The sequence below is a fragment of the Zonotrichia albicollis genome, chromosome 16 (assembly GCF_047830755.1).
Source record: "Zonotrichia albicollis isolate bZonAlb1 chromosome 16, bZonAlb1.hap1, whole genome shotgun sequence".
In the NCBI taxonomy this organism is placed as follows: domain Eukaryota; kingdom Metazoa; phylum Chordata; class Aves; order Passeriformes; family Passerellidae; genus Zonotrichia; species Zonotrichia albicollis.
In genome coordinates, this window is record NC_133834.1 from 13,174,503 (window position 1) to 13,190,966 (window position 16,464).

The 16,464-nt window shown below is 43.6% G+C and overlaps 1 protein-coding gene across 1 annotated transcript; it reads left to right on the forward strand.

Annotated features, from left to right (window-relative positions):
• Positions 1-1,244: 1,244 nt before the first annotated feature.
• IL20RB (interleukin 20 receptor subunit beta) lies at positions 1,245-16,075 on the forward strand. Its single transcript, XM_026796473.2, has 8 exons — positions 1,245-1,284; positions 4,565-4,579; positions 6,219-6,357; positions 7,618-7,808; positions 10,766-10,890; positions 14,199-14,349; positions 15,292-15,437; positions 15,950-16,075. The coding sequence occupies exons 1-8, from the start codon at positions 1,245-1,247 to the stop codon at positions 16,073-16,075; spliced, it is 933 nt and encodes a 310-aa protein (XP_026652274.2).
• Positions 16,076-16,464: the final 389 nt, after the last annotated feature.

The window sequence follows — 16,464 nt, forward strand, 5'->3', positions numbered from 1 at the left end:
TTGCCCTCTAGGAACATGGAGTCAGATTCATCATTTCCTTCCTGCCACGGGGGACCCAGAAAATACCACACAGAAAATACTCCACTCTGAAGGAGCCGGCCTGGAGCACAAAGAGGAGCTGATGCTGCTGCCCTGGAGCCCAGGTCTCAGAGCTGCATCCAGATGAAAATCCTGCCCTCACTCCAGGTGAGGTGGAAAGCAGCAGACTCTGGAAGATGGAAAAGCACCCAATCAGACCTGGAAACATCATTTCCTGCTCGGCATACAGCCAACACAGCCACCAGAAGAGTGATATTGGAGACAAATTGGAGGAGTCAAGTCCCTTCCATCAGTTCTTTGTGCAAGGACACAAGAGATGCCATAGGAATATGAGGAAACCTTGCTGATGCTTGGAAGCATCAGGATTTATCTAGTCTGGGACTGAATGTGGCTAATGGATTTGTAGAGAAATCTCAAAGCCTGACAGAAGGCCCACACAGTGTGCATCTCTATGCAAACCTTGAGATAAGAAATGCTGACTGAGAAATGCTATGGAATAGGACAGATACTGTTGAGAGAGAAATTGAAATAGAAAAAAGCTTCTAAGGATGGTTCTGTAAATGAGACTGGATACTTTGGAGAAATAGAACTGTGAAAAATGCATTGGGACCCATGAGGGGTAATTTTAAATTATTAGCTTTAAGGCATTTGCAGCATGGTGTAGCAAAAGCTGATAGGCCAAGAAACATTTCCAAATGTATTGTAATTAGGAAATGGTTGGCTTCTAATTGTGATGGCGTGAGTTATAACATCTGTATTGTCTCACCCTTCCCATGAGACTGAAAATGGAATAAAAGTTTTTAAAACACCTCTCAGTTGACCCATCTCTGGGTCACAAAAGGGCTTGATCCAGCAGCTGAGCAGAGGAGTGAGCACTTACAGCTGCATGGAAAAACCCAACACCTCCTCTTTCCTCCTTTCCAGCCTCTGTTGAAGCCGTGTAATGTGCCAGGGAGTGAAGCAGAGTTACCCCATCCAGCAGAGCTGCACAGACCTGCACAGAGCTGCTGGCAGAAATTACCTGGCACTCCCTGCAGCTGCACCTCCCTAACAATCTTTGTGCCTCTTTGGCACTCTGCAGGAGGAGTTTCACAGCAGCCTCCACTCACTGCCCACCATGGCTGGCTCAGAAAAGGCTCCCTGGCTGCCAGGGGAGACTCCTCAGATGTGGAACAGGGAGTGAACCTGGGGGAAACCTGAGCAAAATGGCACCAGAGCTCATCTGCCTCCTCCTGTGCACTCTGAGTGCTCCAAGTCTCTCAGGTAAATCACTGAAAGATCTTCACTGGCCCAGTCAGGAGACAGAGAGGCTGTGAGTAACAAACTCCTCTTTCCCTTTGTTCAAGGTACCTCAACAGCACTTAAATCAAATAAGTACAAGGTCAGGCAATCTTGAATTTTAATTCTTTTTCTAAAATGAATATCATTCTGTTCTGAAGGTCATTTCTGAACTCTAGAGGGAAATTTCAGTTTGAAGGAATTTAAGTAATGCTGTATTTGTCTCTGCTCTTTTGCTGCTCTGTGAGAAGCTGAACTCTCAATTCTTTCAATGCTGATCACTCTGAGCACAGGGATGCAGGGTCAGAGAGGAAGGATATAAAGTGCTAATTAATAGCTCAAATCACTTCTCTGAGGAGAAGTGAATCACTCTTCTCTGAGGAGAAGAATCACTTGAAGGAGACATCTCTGAGGTCTCCTTCACCCTGGAAGGAGGCTGTGCAACTGGGAATCTGCTTCTCCAAGGAAATGCTCCACACCAGACCCACCTCAGAGGAGCTTGGTCTCAATCTCCTGACTGCATTCCAGTGTTTGCAATCTCAGTCCTCTACAAAGCAAACATGGCTTGCCAGTGTGCTTGGGTTTTCCCTGGTCCACGTTTCCTCAATGTGCCATTTTAGGTTATGTCAACAACATTCTGGTTGTCTTGTGCTTCATTTTTTTCCTTCTGCCTCAGAAAAAAATCATTTTACAGCTGCCTCACTATTTGTAGCTCTTAGATGCTCAGACAGAACCAGGGACAGCATCAAGTGGTTTCTGCTGGGAAAGTTCATTCTGTGCAATAGGGAAGATTATGACAACTATATTTTATAAGATGACAGAGCTAGACAATGGTTCTTTAAGGAAATGTGTGGTTGTTTTTACTGTATTTTTGCTTAGGCTTGGCTACCTGAGGCTGTTCCAGGCAGGAGCACTGCTGCCTGTGTGGGTGGTGAGTGCCAGCCTCACACTGTGACAGAGAGTGGGAGGGAAGCTGGGATAACTTACACCCCGTCTGCCATCCTCATGGCCTCGGCCTGACATACAAAAATTCACATGCCAGTCTCCTTTCTGAGCAGAGAACATTTATTTGTGCAATGCTGATGCCCCAAGCTGCCCTGTGGCTGTGCAGAGCAGACTCCAGGGCAGCATTCACTGTGTTCCTGTCCAGCCCAGGAGTTGGGGTTTGATTCTGGGGACACCAAAAGCCAAGGGGGATGTTCCAGGGTCTTGCCTTTTGCTGTGAGTTTGGTTAATCAGCAGATGAGGGAGGGATGGCCCCAGAGCCTGCAGGTTGGGGTTCTAGCCAAAGAGATTTTAGCATAATTTATCCTCCTTGTGGAAATTGCTATTTCTAGGACTTAGAGATGTGTGGGTTTCATTTTCAACATTTAGCCAAAAAACAAATGCCTTTCTCTTCTCAGGATGTTATAGACACAATTTTCTTGTCACCAGTGTTGAGAATTCAGAATTCCCTTGTCAGATTCCCCTTGACTGATATTTCTCCGAATGGAGAGTCAGACCATGCTCCAAGACAAAAAAAAGCTGGTGGCATTGTTGTTCTCCAGATTAGCAAAAGGAGATTAAACAATACAATGACTGGAAGTTAAAAAGCCAATGCTTATTACCACAACAGGAAGGATTTCTCAGCCTTATGTATAAAATTTTAAGGGATTTGCCAGGTAAAGCACTCCTGAACACTGTACAGCACCAAGTCTGAGCTTGCTGTTTCTTCTTGTGTTTGTTGAACCCCTGAAAGGAGATATTATTACAAATAAAGAGGTAATTGTATTAATATTTTTACACTGATCACATACACTTAGCAGTAAGTAGTGGTGATAGCAGTGATGAAGTAACAGCAAGTAATGAGGAAACATTATATTGATCTGTATTCACAGAGCAACAAGGATATTAAAATATATCCCAGAGAAAAGAAACTTTATCAAGGTTTATTTAAGGTATTTAAACTGAAATGTAAGACAGACATATGTACTAGACTTGACCATGTTTTTTTTTTTTTTAATTGTAATTCTCTAATGCAAAAAGGATAAAAATACTAAATTAAAAGGGCCATCCCATTCTAAATGGAAATGTATTCTTTGAGTAACAAATGAAATAGAATATACTGCTGATAGGGTAGGAGACAAAAATGCTCTTTACAGAGAAAATATCATTTCTTTGGCATGACTGGAGACATTAGGGTGAGAGTCAAAACCCTGGCTTGACTGAGTGTAGTTTGGCTTTTCCTGTGAGGCTGCTGGTGGATCCAAAACCAGATGGAAATGTGGCAGCCCTGGGCTCTCAGCCCTCTGGGTCCTGCCTGTGCTCTCTGTCCAGTTCTCTCCTGCTTTGGATGGTCATTGTTTCCTTTTCCTTCAAAATGAACAAACCAGAGCTGATGGATTAATTCAGCATTCAAACACTTCACTGTTTGTACTCAGTGCTGTTTATATAACCCAGAATTGTCTTTCCTCCCACTGTTAAATTTGTGTTTGTTACAATTGCTTTGTGGGCTGTTGCAACAGATGGGTGGGAGAAACCATGAATATCATTTGCTTGGCTATGACACAGGATTATGTCTAGATCAAGAGTACTCTGGAAAAGCATGAACTCTCCTCCAAACTGTAATTTTCAGCATATAATGCCAAACAGAAACTGAAATCAGTGAACTGCTTTTATCTCTATAAAATAGAGATAAATTATATGTGCCTCTGCACATATATTGTCATTGGATACAGAGTTTTTCCTAGTGAAAGCAGGAAAGAATTTCTGTATGAACTTTTTATAATTTCCGTGTTTTCCTAATTTCTGTATGAGCTTTTGTGGTTCAGCTGAAGTGAGGTGGCAATTCACTGCCAGTAGAAAACTCACTGGTTTTGACAAGAAAAAAGTGCCCTAAGCCAAGCATAGCCAGGAAATGAAGATTGGTCTCAGCAGACAGGAAATAACCCTTGGGCCATTACAGGATTGATAGTGCAATTCAGAATTCTCTGCTTTTAAAATGGGTTTCTAGATAGTTTAATAATATAAGGTTTAGTACTATCGAATGCAAAAAAAAATTTATATCAAAAATGTCCTAAAGCCAAGAGTTGAAAAAATAGGAAAACCTTCAGTGCAGCTCACCCCTGCGCATACCTGGAGCTCCATTGTGTCTCTGAGTCCTGGGGAGATCCAATGTTTGTTCATGGAAATGAAATCTGGTATGGAATTCACACCCTCAGGTATGCCAAATACCAAAATTAACATGGGAACCAAACACAGGGAAAAGTAGCTAGAAATCTGAATGTTGAGCAGCATGGAGAGAACAAGAGACTAAATGGGTGGTTATGCTTTGCTTTCCAATTTTGTTCATCCTGTGATTCTGCTGCAGTGTGAAGGTCATTAAAAACTTTGCTTTTTTCATTTTTTAAATACTAAAAGTGCCTTGACTACAGTGCTCTGAGTGTATGGAATCTCAGCCTACCAGAACTGCTGATGTGGCAGAGAGTGACCCTTCTGTGTGCTAAAGGACAAGGAAGAAAATTTCTCATCCCAGAGAAAATCTGAATTTTATTTGAAAGAGCAGCTGAGCATTGTGTCAATAATGTATGACTTGTGCCAAAGAATCATAAGAGAGTTGGCATAACCGTTCCCCACATCATTAGTGATTTTATAAAGATATGATAAAGGAAATTAGACAGCTATTGTTCCAATGCTTTAAAAAACATTGCTCATGGACTTGTCAGCCTGGTTTGATCCTGGGTAGAACTGACAATTAATGGTTAACTTTGTAAACATGGCTCAGAAGAAAACACCCTTTTTAGTGGCAGTTAAAGACTATTGGATGACAAACTTGGTTAAGTGAGACAAATTTAATAAAAAAAATAATCTTTAAGTAACCCATTGTGATAGCACAGTTCTTACTGTCATATTTTCTGAAAAATCCTTTTGCCAGGATTTTTCTCCTGGGAAGCTGAGAAGCATCAGAGAAAAGGAAAACAATTCTTATCTCATTTGCTTCTCCTGTGTTGTGCTCACATGTGGAATGTGTTTGGAGATTGTTTACCCACAGGTGATTGTTCCATTGGATTCTGCTGTGAATTGTTTTCACTTTGGCTAATCAGGGCCAAACTGTGTTGGGACTCTGGAAAGAGTCAGGAGTTTCCATTATTATCTTTTTAGCATTCTGCAAGTATCCTTTCTGTATTCTTTAGTACAGTTTACTATAGCATTCTTTAATATTATATAGTATTATAAAATAATAAATTAGCCTTCTGAGAACATGGAGTCAGAGTCATCATTCCTGCTTTCATTGGGACATTCCCTGCTAATACAATAAAGGAGCTGTCCCAGAGCTGGGATCTCCCTCAGCAGCAAATCCAGCCTGAAAAGGAGCAGCACATTTGGAACCATGGTTTCTTTGGAGCAGTTTATGGAGTGCAGCAGAGCCAAGTCTGTTATTTGACTTCATCAAACCCAACTGGAGGGCTTGGCCTTCTCCTCCCCCCACAAAAACTGTGGAGGGAAAACTCTGCTGAGGTCACTGTTGGACTGCAGCTCTCAGCCTGGCATGGGCAGCATTCATCAGCTTCAGCCAGGCAAGAAATTCTCTGTCCTAAACCAGAACTGGCCCAATATTAAAAACTCCTCCAACTTTGGAAGTTATTCACTACTTCATGAGGGAGTAGTCCTCACTCACACAGAGGTCTTGGTCAATTTGTTTTAGTGATACAATGAAAAATAGAAATAAGGCAAAGGAGCCTTTTAGCTGAGCTGCTCCATCCTTTCTTCTTCTCTGTAAAATACTTCAAACGCTGAAGTGACTGTAGTGAAATGAAGCGTGTGCATCTCTGATGCAAAACAGTGTTTTGCACTATTCTTCTAAGCTTCTTCCACCCCCCCCCTCCCCAACAGTAAATTCTTTTTTTTTTTTCTTTCTTTTGCTGGGATTTTAGGAGGAGATGCTTTGTTGCCAGCACCTCAGAGTATCTCCATTCTTTCAACCAACATGAAGCACTTCTTAACTTGGAGTCCTGTGATCGTCCAGGGAGAAACTGTGAGATACTCCGTTGAGTTTCAAGGGTAATTACTCAATTTTTTATTCTTTTTGCTTTTTGACCATTGTTCATATCAACTTTAGGTTCTAAATTTTTGGGTGTCCAGTTCATATTCAGTTCACAAGCCTAAGAGAAGTTTAGCACTGTTAATGAGAAAGGAAAAATTCCTTTTGTTCCAGTTCTGGAACAGTTTGCAAGTTGATAGATGCTGGAGTAATCCAAGGTGTGCATCAATTCCATATAAAAAATCTGCCTCTATCCAAGTATTCAAAAGTTAAGAAGCTTTGCAACATTTTATTTAGAAGAGGGAGGAGAAAACATTAAGCTTTATTTGTTGTAAACATTTTAAACATTTTGACACCACAGGAGGTTTCTGGTACATCTTGAGCTCTGACTTTTATTACAGTATGGCTTTGGGATTGGGGATTGTGGAAACCCAGGGCACTGGGAATATTTCTGTGTTTGCTCTGGGGTGCCCTGACCCCCAGGGCAGCACTGACTTTGACTTTTATTCATGGAGAAAGTTTCTTAGACTTCAAGATAGACTGGAATCCACAAAAGTGTGAAATAGATTATAGAGAACAGTGTATCACTTGGTGAGAAATTTAGATTTTGGGATTTTTAGTATGTTGTGGATGGAAGCAAGATGGAAGGCACAGGGTGTCATCCTGGGTTTCTTCTTCTTGCTTCTTCTTTCTTCTTCTTCATGGGTTTGGGTGGCATTTTGTAATTGGGTAGAAAAGTTGGCATTGTGGGTTTTTGGAGATCAGTTATTGGGTTAAAAGGGAAAATAACTAGGTGTCAGTTCTTAATTGGATAGTTTAGTCTTAAAAGACCTTGTAACAAGAGATTGTTGGCCATTTTGTGCCTTCTAATGAAAAGCTGCCCAAGTCTCAGCAGTAAGACTGTTTTACTGGTAAGAAATAATAAACACTTGAGTCTGAACACAAATTACTCTCTCAAGTGCCTTCAATCCAGACCCAGACAAACCAAGGACTGGTCCCCCCACAGGGGATGATCAAGTCAAATGAGTGGGCAGGGCTTGATGCATCAACACTGTGTGGGCTGTCCCCACCTCCCACAGCACCGTGCTGCATTTGGCTCATGAACCAGCTCAGGGTGATTTTCTCCAGATAAGATCCAAAACACACCCACACTGCTTCCAGACACCTGTGGTGCTCCATTCCCAGTGCAGGTTTTACCTGGAAAGAACCCAGCAGCAGCTTTGGCTGCACAGATGGAGCTCGTGTCAGACCGCTGCCTGTGTGCTTCCTCTCGTCCTCAGGGAATACGAGCGGGAATATGCCAACGGGAGCTGGATCCCCATCTCAGAGTGCTCCCTCACCACAGCCACCATCTGCAACCTCACCGAGGACATCTCAGCCTCCGTGGCCTACAAGCTGCGTGTCAGGGCAGAGCTCGGTGCCATCAGGTCACAGTGGGGCACCACCAAAGGCTTCTTCAACCGCGCCATGAGTGCGTCCTGCCTTCAATGGCATCTCCTGGGCTGTGTGCTCGGAGCTGGGTGTGCTCACAGCTGTGTGTTGAGGTGTGCTTAGAGCTGGGTGTGCTCACAGCTGGGTGTTGAGGTGTGCTTAGAGCTGGAGGTGCTCACAGCTGGGTGTCAGAGTGTTCTCAGAGCTGGGTGTTGGGGTCTGCTCAGGTGCCTGTTTGTGCCCTTGAATGACATCTCCTGGGCTGCATTCTCAGAGCTGGGTATTGGGGTGTGCTCAGAGCTGGGTGTTGAGGTGCTCTCAGGTGCCTTTCTGTGCCCAGTGCATGGCAGGCAGAGCACAGATATGCACAGAGCACACTCTGCTTCTCAGCTGCTCTCATTTGAGCTGGGGGTTTCCTTTCTTAGACAATGTTCTTGGGTATGAGTTCATCCCAGGCAGAGCCAAATTCATCTGGGATTGAATTTCAAGGATTTCAAAGATAAGCAAGATGGCTGCAGGGATTTCCTTCCACAGGCTGGTCCTTCTTACCCTTAAATTTAAAGGTTTCTTTTCAATCAGGCTTGCTGTCATTTAATCAAAGTCATGTATTCACCTCTAAGAGGTCCAGAAGGGAGCTTTTGATCCTAAGGGAGCTTTTACTCTAGAAAACAGCCCTGCCATGCTCCATGTGCCTTGTGCTGTCCTGAAAACCCTACTCCATGGTTCCCTCTTCTCATGGTGTCAGATCTGTAAGGTAACCTCAGAAGAGAAGAGAAAACTGGAACCCACAGCATTAATTTCCTCCTAGCAATGCAGGATGTTTTCTCCACATCCTTCCAAGTCCTGCAAAGCCTGAGGCCCAGCTCAACCCAAGGATTAAAATGAGCATACTGTTTCCAGGATTTGTCTGGAATCATTTCCTCTGTTCTCTGCCATGTAGTCAACAAAAACTGTGGTGGGAAAGCTCTGCTGAGGTCACTGTTGGACTGCAGCTCTCAGCCTGGCATGGGTAGCATTCATCAGCTTCAGCCAGGCAAGAAATTCTCTGTCCTAAACCACAACTGACCCAATATTAAAAATTCCTCCAACTTTGGAAGTTATTCACTATTTCATGAGGAAGCAATTCTCATACAGAGGTCTTGGTCAAAGCAGCACCATCAGAAGTGCCACCTAAGCTGGTGACTGTGTCTCTTCATGTGGAAGCACAGTTTAGAGAGTGCTTTAGATAAAAAGTCCTTCACTTTTCCAGCAGCTGTGGAGGCACAGAGGCACAGGCCACACTGTCAGACAGAGACAGGGCAAGGACACCCCTGGGACAGGAACAAAAGCAGCAGCTTCTCATGGTTCAGTGAAGTGTTTGGCAGCTTGGGCCTGTGTCTAAGGGACCCCAAAGCAACCTTCAGACTGAGCTGTGGCACTTCAGAGGCCAAGCTTGCACTGGGATTCTGTGTGACTGTGACAGATGCTTAAAAAAGAAAGAAAAGTCCTTGCAAGTTCTGGTCCTTATGCATTTTTCCTGCTCTGCTGTCACACCTCTTGGGAAGCCTGAGAGGAGCAAAGGGATCCAAACCCAGCCCACAGGTCCTGTCAGGGGCTCATAGGCAGCCAGGGCAGCAGCACAGCCCCAGGGCCAAAGCCACAGGGGCAGAAGCACATTGAATAGGATAACTCATAGAAAACACTTTTTGAAAAGATCTTCCTAAAGCAAACAATTTAGTCAGTCTTCATTCTTAATTTCCCATCATTCACAGAGTTAGTTGGTATCCAGTGTGCCAGCACAGAGCTCGATAGAAATGCTCCTGTTTGTTTGGCAGCTGCATCCTGCAATGTTCTTTTGTTTATACATTAGCACAATATTTGCTTTTAACCACCAAATGATAACAGTTTTTTGTTTTTTATTTTTAATTTTGAGATGTGGTGCTAAGGAGATTTTCACTTTTTTTAATTTTTTTCAGCTTTTCATTTAAAAGTACAAAGTAGATTTCCAGGCCTCCCATTTGTGGCACACTCATCATGTACATGCTTGGATTTTATGTTTTCATATTGCTCAGTATTAGTGGCAATTCACTGGATGTAAGAGCAAATTCTATTAAGAACATCTCTTCTGTATGGCACCATGCATCACTCTCCTTCCTTTCTTGAAAGCAAAGAAGTTGAAATGTGTTTCAGCTACAGCAGAGGGGTAAAAAATGGCATAGATAAGTGTGAATAATGGCACAGATAAATAGTGCAAACATGATCTCTGTACTGCCTTGAACTTCCCAGTTCATAAATGTACAGTGCAGTTTCATCTCTGCTCAATTGATTCTCATTATTTCACTCACATTCCTCACAGCAGAATCCCAGACAAAACCAAGCTTTGAATATGAAAGTAAGCAGGAAGCAAATCGCCTCAAGATTCAGTTGCATACATTTCCAAAACCTGAAGTCACAGCAGATCATCAGCCCAAGTCTGTCTAAAACCATGCAGACACTAAAAGAAAATCAGGATTCATGTGAATTACCCTGAGGCTCATCATGTTTTTTCCTTCACCTTTGAATAACTGCCAAAATTCCCATGAACAGCAGCGGTTTTCCAGCTCCTGTTCAGTGTGGCAGAGCTGATCCTGCCCAGGAGCACAAGAGGTGCCCTGATCTGCTGTCCCAGCCTCGGTGGCCCAGCTGCTTCTGCTGCAGCTCTCATGGCACCCTCAGGCCAGGCAGCTCCTCCACTGCTGGAGGAGAAAACTCAAAGCCTTTCAAGTTCTGTGCAGCTCAGCTGCTGCCAAATTCCCATTTGCAATGCTAACCATGGTATTCTCCTCCTCCTCCTGCTGGAAGTCTGCTCCTGCATTTGAACCCACAGGGAGGAGGAGCAGAGAGGTTCCTGCCCTGCTGAAACTGCTCCTGCAGGTTGATGCTGTTCCAGAGGTGATGGCAGCCTCTGTCCCTCCTGTCTGGGCACAAGGGGATCTCAGGCCTGGCTCTGGGTGCTAATGGTGCTCTCTGTGTTGGCAGCATCCCTCACCCCACCCCAGCTGAGGGCCGTGGTGGACGGGCACCATTTGTTGGTGGAGCTGGCAGACATGGGGCCCTCCTTCCAGTTCCGGGTGCTCTACTGGAGGAAGGGCCAGGAGAGCAGGGTGAGTTTTACCCTCATATTGTAGAAATAACTGAGCAGGGTGAGTTTTACCCTCAGGTTGCAGGAAATAACTGAGAGTTCCCTGAGGGATGCCCACAGAGCCTCTTTGCACATCCCAGTTCCTGCTGCGGGGCTGCAGGACCTGCCTGGAGTGGGTTGGTGCCACCTCACCCTGCACACACCAGGGGTTGCTGTGGGTTCCTCATGGAGGAGTTTGTCTGTTCTTTCCACATCTCCTTCTCTGGGAAAAGGAATCCCCTCAACACACCTCAACTATTGTGGTATTTTCTGTGGTCGAAGGGAGGAAATGATGAATCTGACTGCATGTTCTTAAAAGGGTAATTTATTATTTTATTATCTATATTATATTAAATATTTTAAAATTATAACTATATATTAATTATATTCTATATTATAATTATATATTAATTATATCATATATAGTTATATATTACTTATATTAAAGAATGCTACACTAAAACTATTCTAAAAAACAGAGAAAAGACACAGACAGAAGGCTAAAAGATAATAACGAAAAACCCATGACTCTCTCCAGAGTCCCAACAGCTGGGCAGTGATTGGTCATTAAGTTAAAACAATTCATATGATGGATAAACAATCTCCAACTACATTCGAAAGCAGCAAAACACAGGAGAAGCAAATCATATAATTATTGTTTTCCTTTTTCTCTGAGGCTTCTCAACTTCTCAGGAAAGAAATCCTGGCAAAGAGATTTTCCCAGAAAATATGACAGCGACAAACTATAGCTAGAAACCAGAAGTCAGGAACCAAAGGTGTTTGTGCTGACTTCTTCCTCTTAACTTCATCTGCTTTACACAGACTGGGATTAAGGTGTCACAGTGAGGTGCTGACAAACTCTCCTCAGTTTTCTGAGGCAGAAATTGCAGCATTAGTAGTCCTTGATGGATTTTGTTCCAATTTATCTGTTCTGGCTTTCAATCTGTGTAAACTTCTAGCTTGTACAGTTTCCTGCAATGAGCAATTCTGCACCTTGACTCTAGTGCAGTCTCAACCTTGATTTGGGGATGAGAGAGAGAAAAATTATTCCCCATTCACTTTCTCTACCACTATATTAGCTTCATATTCTGTATCTTTCCAGGCCAAGGACTCCCAGACTCCTGAGCTGTTCCCTGTGGAAGCCCTCACAGCTATTTTTGTCTTTGCCAGGGTGTGGGCAGAGAAAAACCTGCAGAGTCCAAGGTGCAGGAACACTCTGTGTTAGCGCTACAAAACAAAACAAGTCTTCCCTTGTCTCTCCAGCAATTGTAAATGTGAGCACTACAGAGCCAACAATCCCATGGAACCTGAACCCCAGGTTCCTGTTTCTGATGGAGGACAATGTGAAAATGTAGAAGAATTCTCATGAGCATAATTCCACATTTCTCAGGGTTGAATTGCATTTGTTGCTTTATTACCAGATCCTCCTGCTGTTCTTCACTGTTGTCTGTCATCTTTGCTATTGTGAAGTGGGTTTTTAGCACCACTAGCAGGCATCAGTTTTCATTATTCTTCCTGATCACCTCTGCTAATACTGAGTCCCCTCCATGACTTCCTGCCACTCTCAATTAGCAATTTACTTATATAAAAGACTAGCTTATAAGGAGGCATCAGGAGCAGGACTGCCCACTGTGAGATCCAGCCAAATGAGATCTTGGGCTTTCTGACATCTTAAAAACAATCAATAGGTTTGCATCTGATTGTCTTTTATTAATTAAATTTATTAATTTAACTTAATTATTTATTAAATCTTCTTCATTATGTGATCTTAATTACCTCAACATTAATTCCAAAAATTTCAGAATACTTTCTACCAACTGGACTGTCACAAACATCAATTTTACTGGTCAAGACAAGTCCTGTGCTGGGACTCTTATTATTTTTTTAAATTATTTTTACATTTGACATGTCTCATTTGATGTTTTTGCAAGAGATCACCCCAGGTACTCATAGACATGATTTTTCCTTGAAATATTTTCAAACTAATGGCCCTCCATATCATGTTTCTGTGGAGAAGGCTATTTTGATGGTGGGAAGGGCTTGCCCTGCCAGGAGAGCCCTCCTGGCTCGTTGGAGTTTTCCATATGTGCGGCGCTGGAGGCTGATCAGGCCTTCTGTGAGAACAGGTTTGCATCTGCAGCACAGCAAGAGGAGCAGCTGGGGAGCTGTTAGCCATCCTCTCATGGCTGGGACACTGAAACAGCAAATTCATTTTGCCAGCAATGTTTGCAGACCTATTTATGGCAATAAAGTAATGTACTGCTGGTCACACTCTGTTTCAATTTGCTGCAGCGTGTCTCAGGTGCACACACCAAACTCACTGCCCCTCACTAACTGGTCCATCCCCTCTCCATGGCACAGCTCACACACCCCTATCCCAGCACAGTGATGTTTTGGCATCCATCACCATGAAAAGCATCACCATCACACTCAGATAAAGCTCAGATCACTTGAGACCTCAGACGTTTCCCTCCTAGCAGGGCGCCAGGCTTTGCTCTAGGGTTGTGGCCCAGCATCATCATTCATCTCTGGCTTACAACTCCTTCCTTCAGCTCCTCCTGCCCTTCCTGAGGTATGTGGGCTCATCCTGCACCCCACTGTGCTTTGCTGGCTGCTTTCATCCTCCTTTTGTCCTGCTCACACAGGCTCAGACATCCCCTGCTGCCCCCTCCTTTCCTCACTGGATGAGCATTGTGGTGATGCCAGATCATTTTTTGCATTTTCACTTTTCTATATCTCAGTATCCTTTACACTGAGTTTTGGAGCTCTGTAGCCCATTATTGCATTCCTAGCTGGTTTTCCCAGTGATTTTCCCCACCATATTCCAAAGCATCTAACCTCCCTTGGTTCTTCTTAGAAACAAAGGCCAAAAAACAGCTCTTGGAGACACATTTTCACCAGTAAACTTCAGTTCCACCTGAGGGGAGAGGATTTAGAAGGGGCATGAACTTGGGGGAGGTGGAGGAGAGCACACTTGTGCTCTTAGTTGGTGCTTTTTTCAATGATGCTTTACTGAAGTTATAATTCTGTATTTATATATTTATACAGATTTACTGAAGTTATAACTCTGTATTCAACCTGGGGGGGGGGGGGGGGGGGAGGGATTGTGGACATTTTCCATACCTGCCCCTGGACGCCTCCAATAAAGATCAACCTTTGTGTTACCTCCTGCACTAACACTATCTCAGAAGGGTGTGTTGTTTCATTCGCAGGTTCTTTGAGGCACCAACGCAGGGCAGCTCTCTGAGGGGAGATCCCTGCCCTGATGTTTGTGTTGTGGGGCTGTGGCAGGTGCAGCAGAAGGTGCTGAAGGAGGTGAGCTCCGTGGTTCACCTGGACACCATGGAGGCAGGAGCTGAGTACTGCGTGAAGGCCCAGACTCACGTCCAGGCCATCAACAGGAGCAGCAGCTTCAGCCCCACGCAGTGTGTGAGGGCTCAGGGTAAGAGCCAGCCCTCCCTCCTGCCCCCTGCCATGCCCAAAGCTTGTGGGAAATCAATTTGAAGAGAATTTTAAAGTAAGTTTCTGAAATAGTTGGCTTCTGATTGTGATGGCGTGAATTATGACATCTGTATTGTCTCACTCTACACAGAAAACTTAAAAAATAGAAAAAATAAAATAAATAATAACAATTAAAGTACTTATTTTTAAAAAATAATTAAAATACTAAAATTAAAGAATATTCTTAAAAGTAAAAATTAAAAATAAATAATATTATGATATTATTATAATAATAGTATAAGTTATTTTAGTTATTATTTATACTTTATTTATATTTATATTTCATATTTTTATTAATTATTAATTAATTACTAATTATTTATTAATTATTTATAAAAATCATATCATTTATTATATATTATATAATTAATTTATTATAATACATAATAAATTATTGTAAATAATGTTATAATATTTTATATTATGACTATATTCTAATAAAATATTGTAATAATTATTCTAATAATATTATAATAAAAGTAATTTAAATGAATAAAAATAAATATAAATTAAAAAATTTAAAATTCGATTATAAAATAATTTAGAAAATAAATAATAATAATAAAAATAGAATAAAAGTTTTTAAACACCTCTCAGTTGCCCCATCTCTAAGTCAAAAAAAAGCTTAATCTAACATATGCTCTTCCTTTTGTTTCCACCCCAATCTCCTGCCTGGTTTGCTGTGTTTGTTCCTTGGCAGAGGTACAACAGGGAGGGGCAGCCCCCCAGGCTGGCACTGGGGTTGGCTGGGGAGGGATGTCCCCAGGGTGGGTGGCAGAGCAGCCACAAGGGCTCAGGCTGTGCAATGAGTGCCAGGCTCGCTGCAGTGAGTGCCCGCTCCCTGCAGGGTCTCTGGGAAGTTTTGCTGCTCTCTCATTTGCAGGTGACAAATCCATGTGGTTGGTTACTGCCCTCATCTCCTCTGCTGGCTTTGCTGTGGCAGTTTTGACCCTGCCTCTCCTTGCCTGGAAAATCAGTAAAATCTTCCAATACTCCTGCTGCCCTGCTGCTGTCCTGCCAGACACACTGGTAACTTTTTTTTTACTGTGTTTTCTTGGTTTTTGCCATGCTGGGTATTCACAGGAGCGTGGGGCAGTGAGAAAAAGCAGATTGCCAGGAAGCTTTACCCTTTCCAGTGTGAGGAGCTGAGCTGCAGGCATGCAGCAGCCCTGAACTGCCTTCACCCCCAACCCTGGGCAGGGAAGATGCTCCTGGTGCTTCTGGGGAAAGGGCTGGGGAGGCAGGGATGACCCTGCCTGAGCAGCTGCTCCCTGACCCCCCCAGCTGTGCCACTGTCAGCACTGCTGCACGTCCCTGCTACCCCTCTGAGCTTCTCAGCAGCCTGCCAAGGAGAAATCAACCAGCAGCTCCTGGGGAAAATGTGACAATGGCCAGCTCAAGTGAGAATGCAGCTTAGCTGCTTCTGTGGCTGTGAGTTCTCTGGGCAGCTGTGGCAGGAAGGATGAGAGGAACACCTTGTGGGGAAAAGGAGCCATACTCAGCAGCCTGAGGGTGTTTGAGGGAGTGCATTTGTTTTCCAGAAGGAATCACAGCCCCCCACCCAGCTGATCCTGCAGGGCAGGGAAGAAGCTGAGCAATGTGACCTGATGGTGGTTGTGATGCCCTCAGAAGAAGTTCTCCAGCTGTGGATTCAAAAAGCACTTTAGAGCAGCCCAGAAAACCAACAGCCCCTTTGTAGCATCTTCATCCATCCCATCAAAAGCAAGTAAAGGTGGCAGCTGCCAGTTCCTGTCCCTGTCCTTCATACCCTTAGGAGCAGACATGGGGTGACCCAGGTCCCCTTTTTCACCAGAGCAACACCTGGAGAGCCCAGTCCCTTACTCCAAATCATTTCACACTCGGTGTTTTTACCTCAGTAAGAGCTTCTCATGTGGCTAAGCCAGCTGGAATGATCAGGGGGAAAAATCTAGACCCTGACATGAGTTGATATTCTTTGAAAAAGGCATGAGGGGATGTGGCATCCCAATTTGTGCACGTGACAGGCACAGTGCAGAGAGCACTTGCAGAGAGCACCATGAGGGATGCCCGGCTTTCA

What these genes read in the sequence shown, in the direction of transcription:
- IL20RB (XM_026796473.2), top strand. Translation starts at nt 1,245, where the DNA reads ATGGCACCAGAGCTCATCTGCCTCCTCCTGTGCACTCTGA. An exon ending in GGAAGGGCCAGGAGAGCAGG is followed by an intron (nt 10,891 to 14,198) that starts GTGAGTTTTACC and finishes GGGCTGTGGCAG; the next exon opens with GTGCAGCAGAAGGTGCTGAA. An exon ending in CTGTCCTGCCAGACACACTG is followed by an intron (nt 15,438 to 15,949) that starts GTAACTTTTTTT and finishes TTTGTTTTCCAG; the next exon opens with AAGGAATCACAGCCCCCCAC.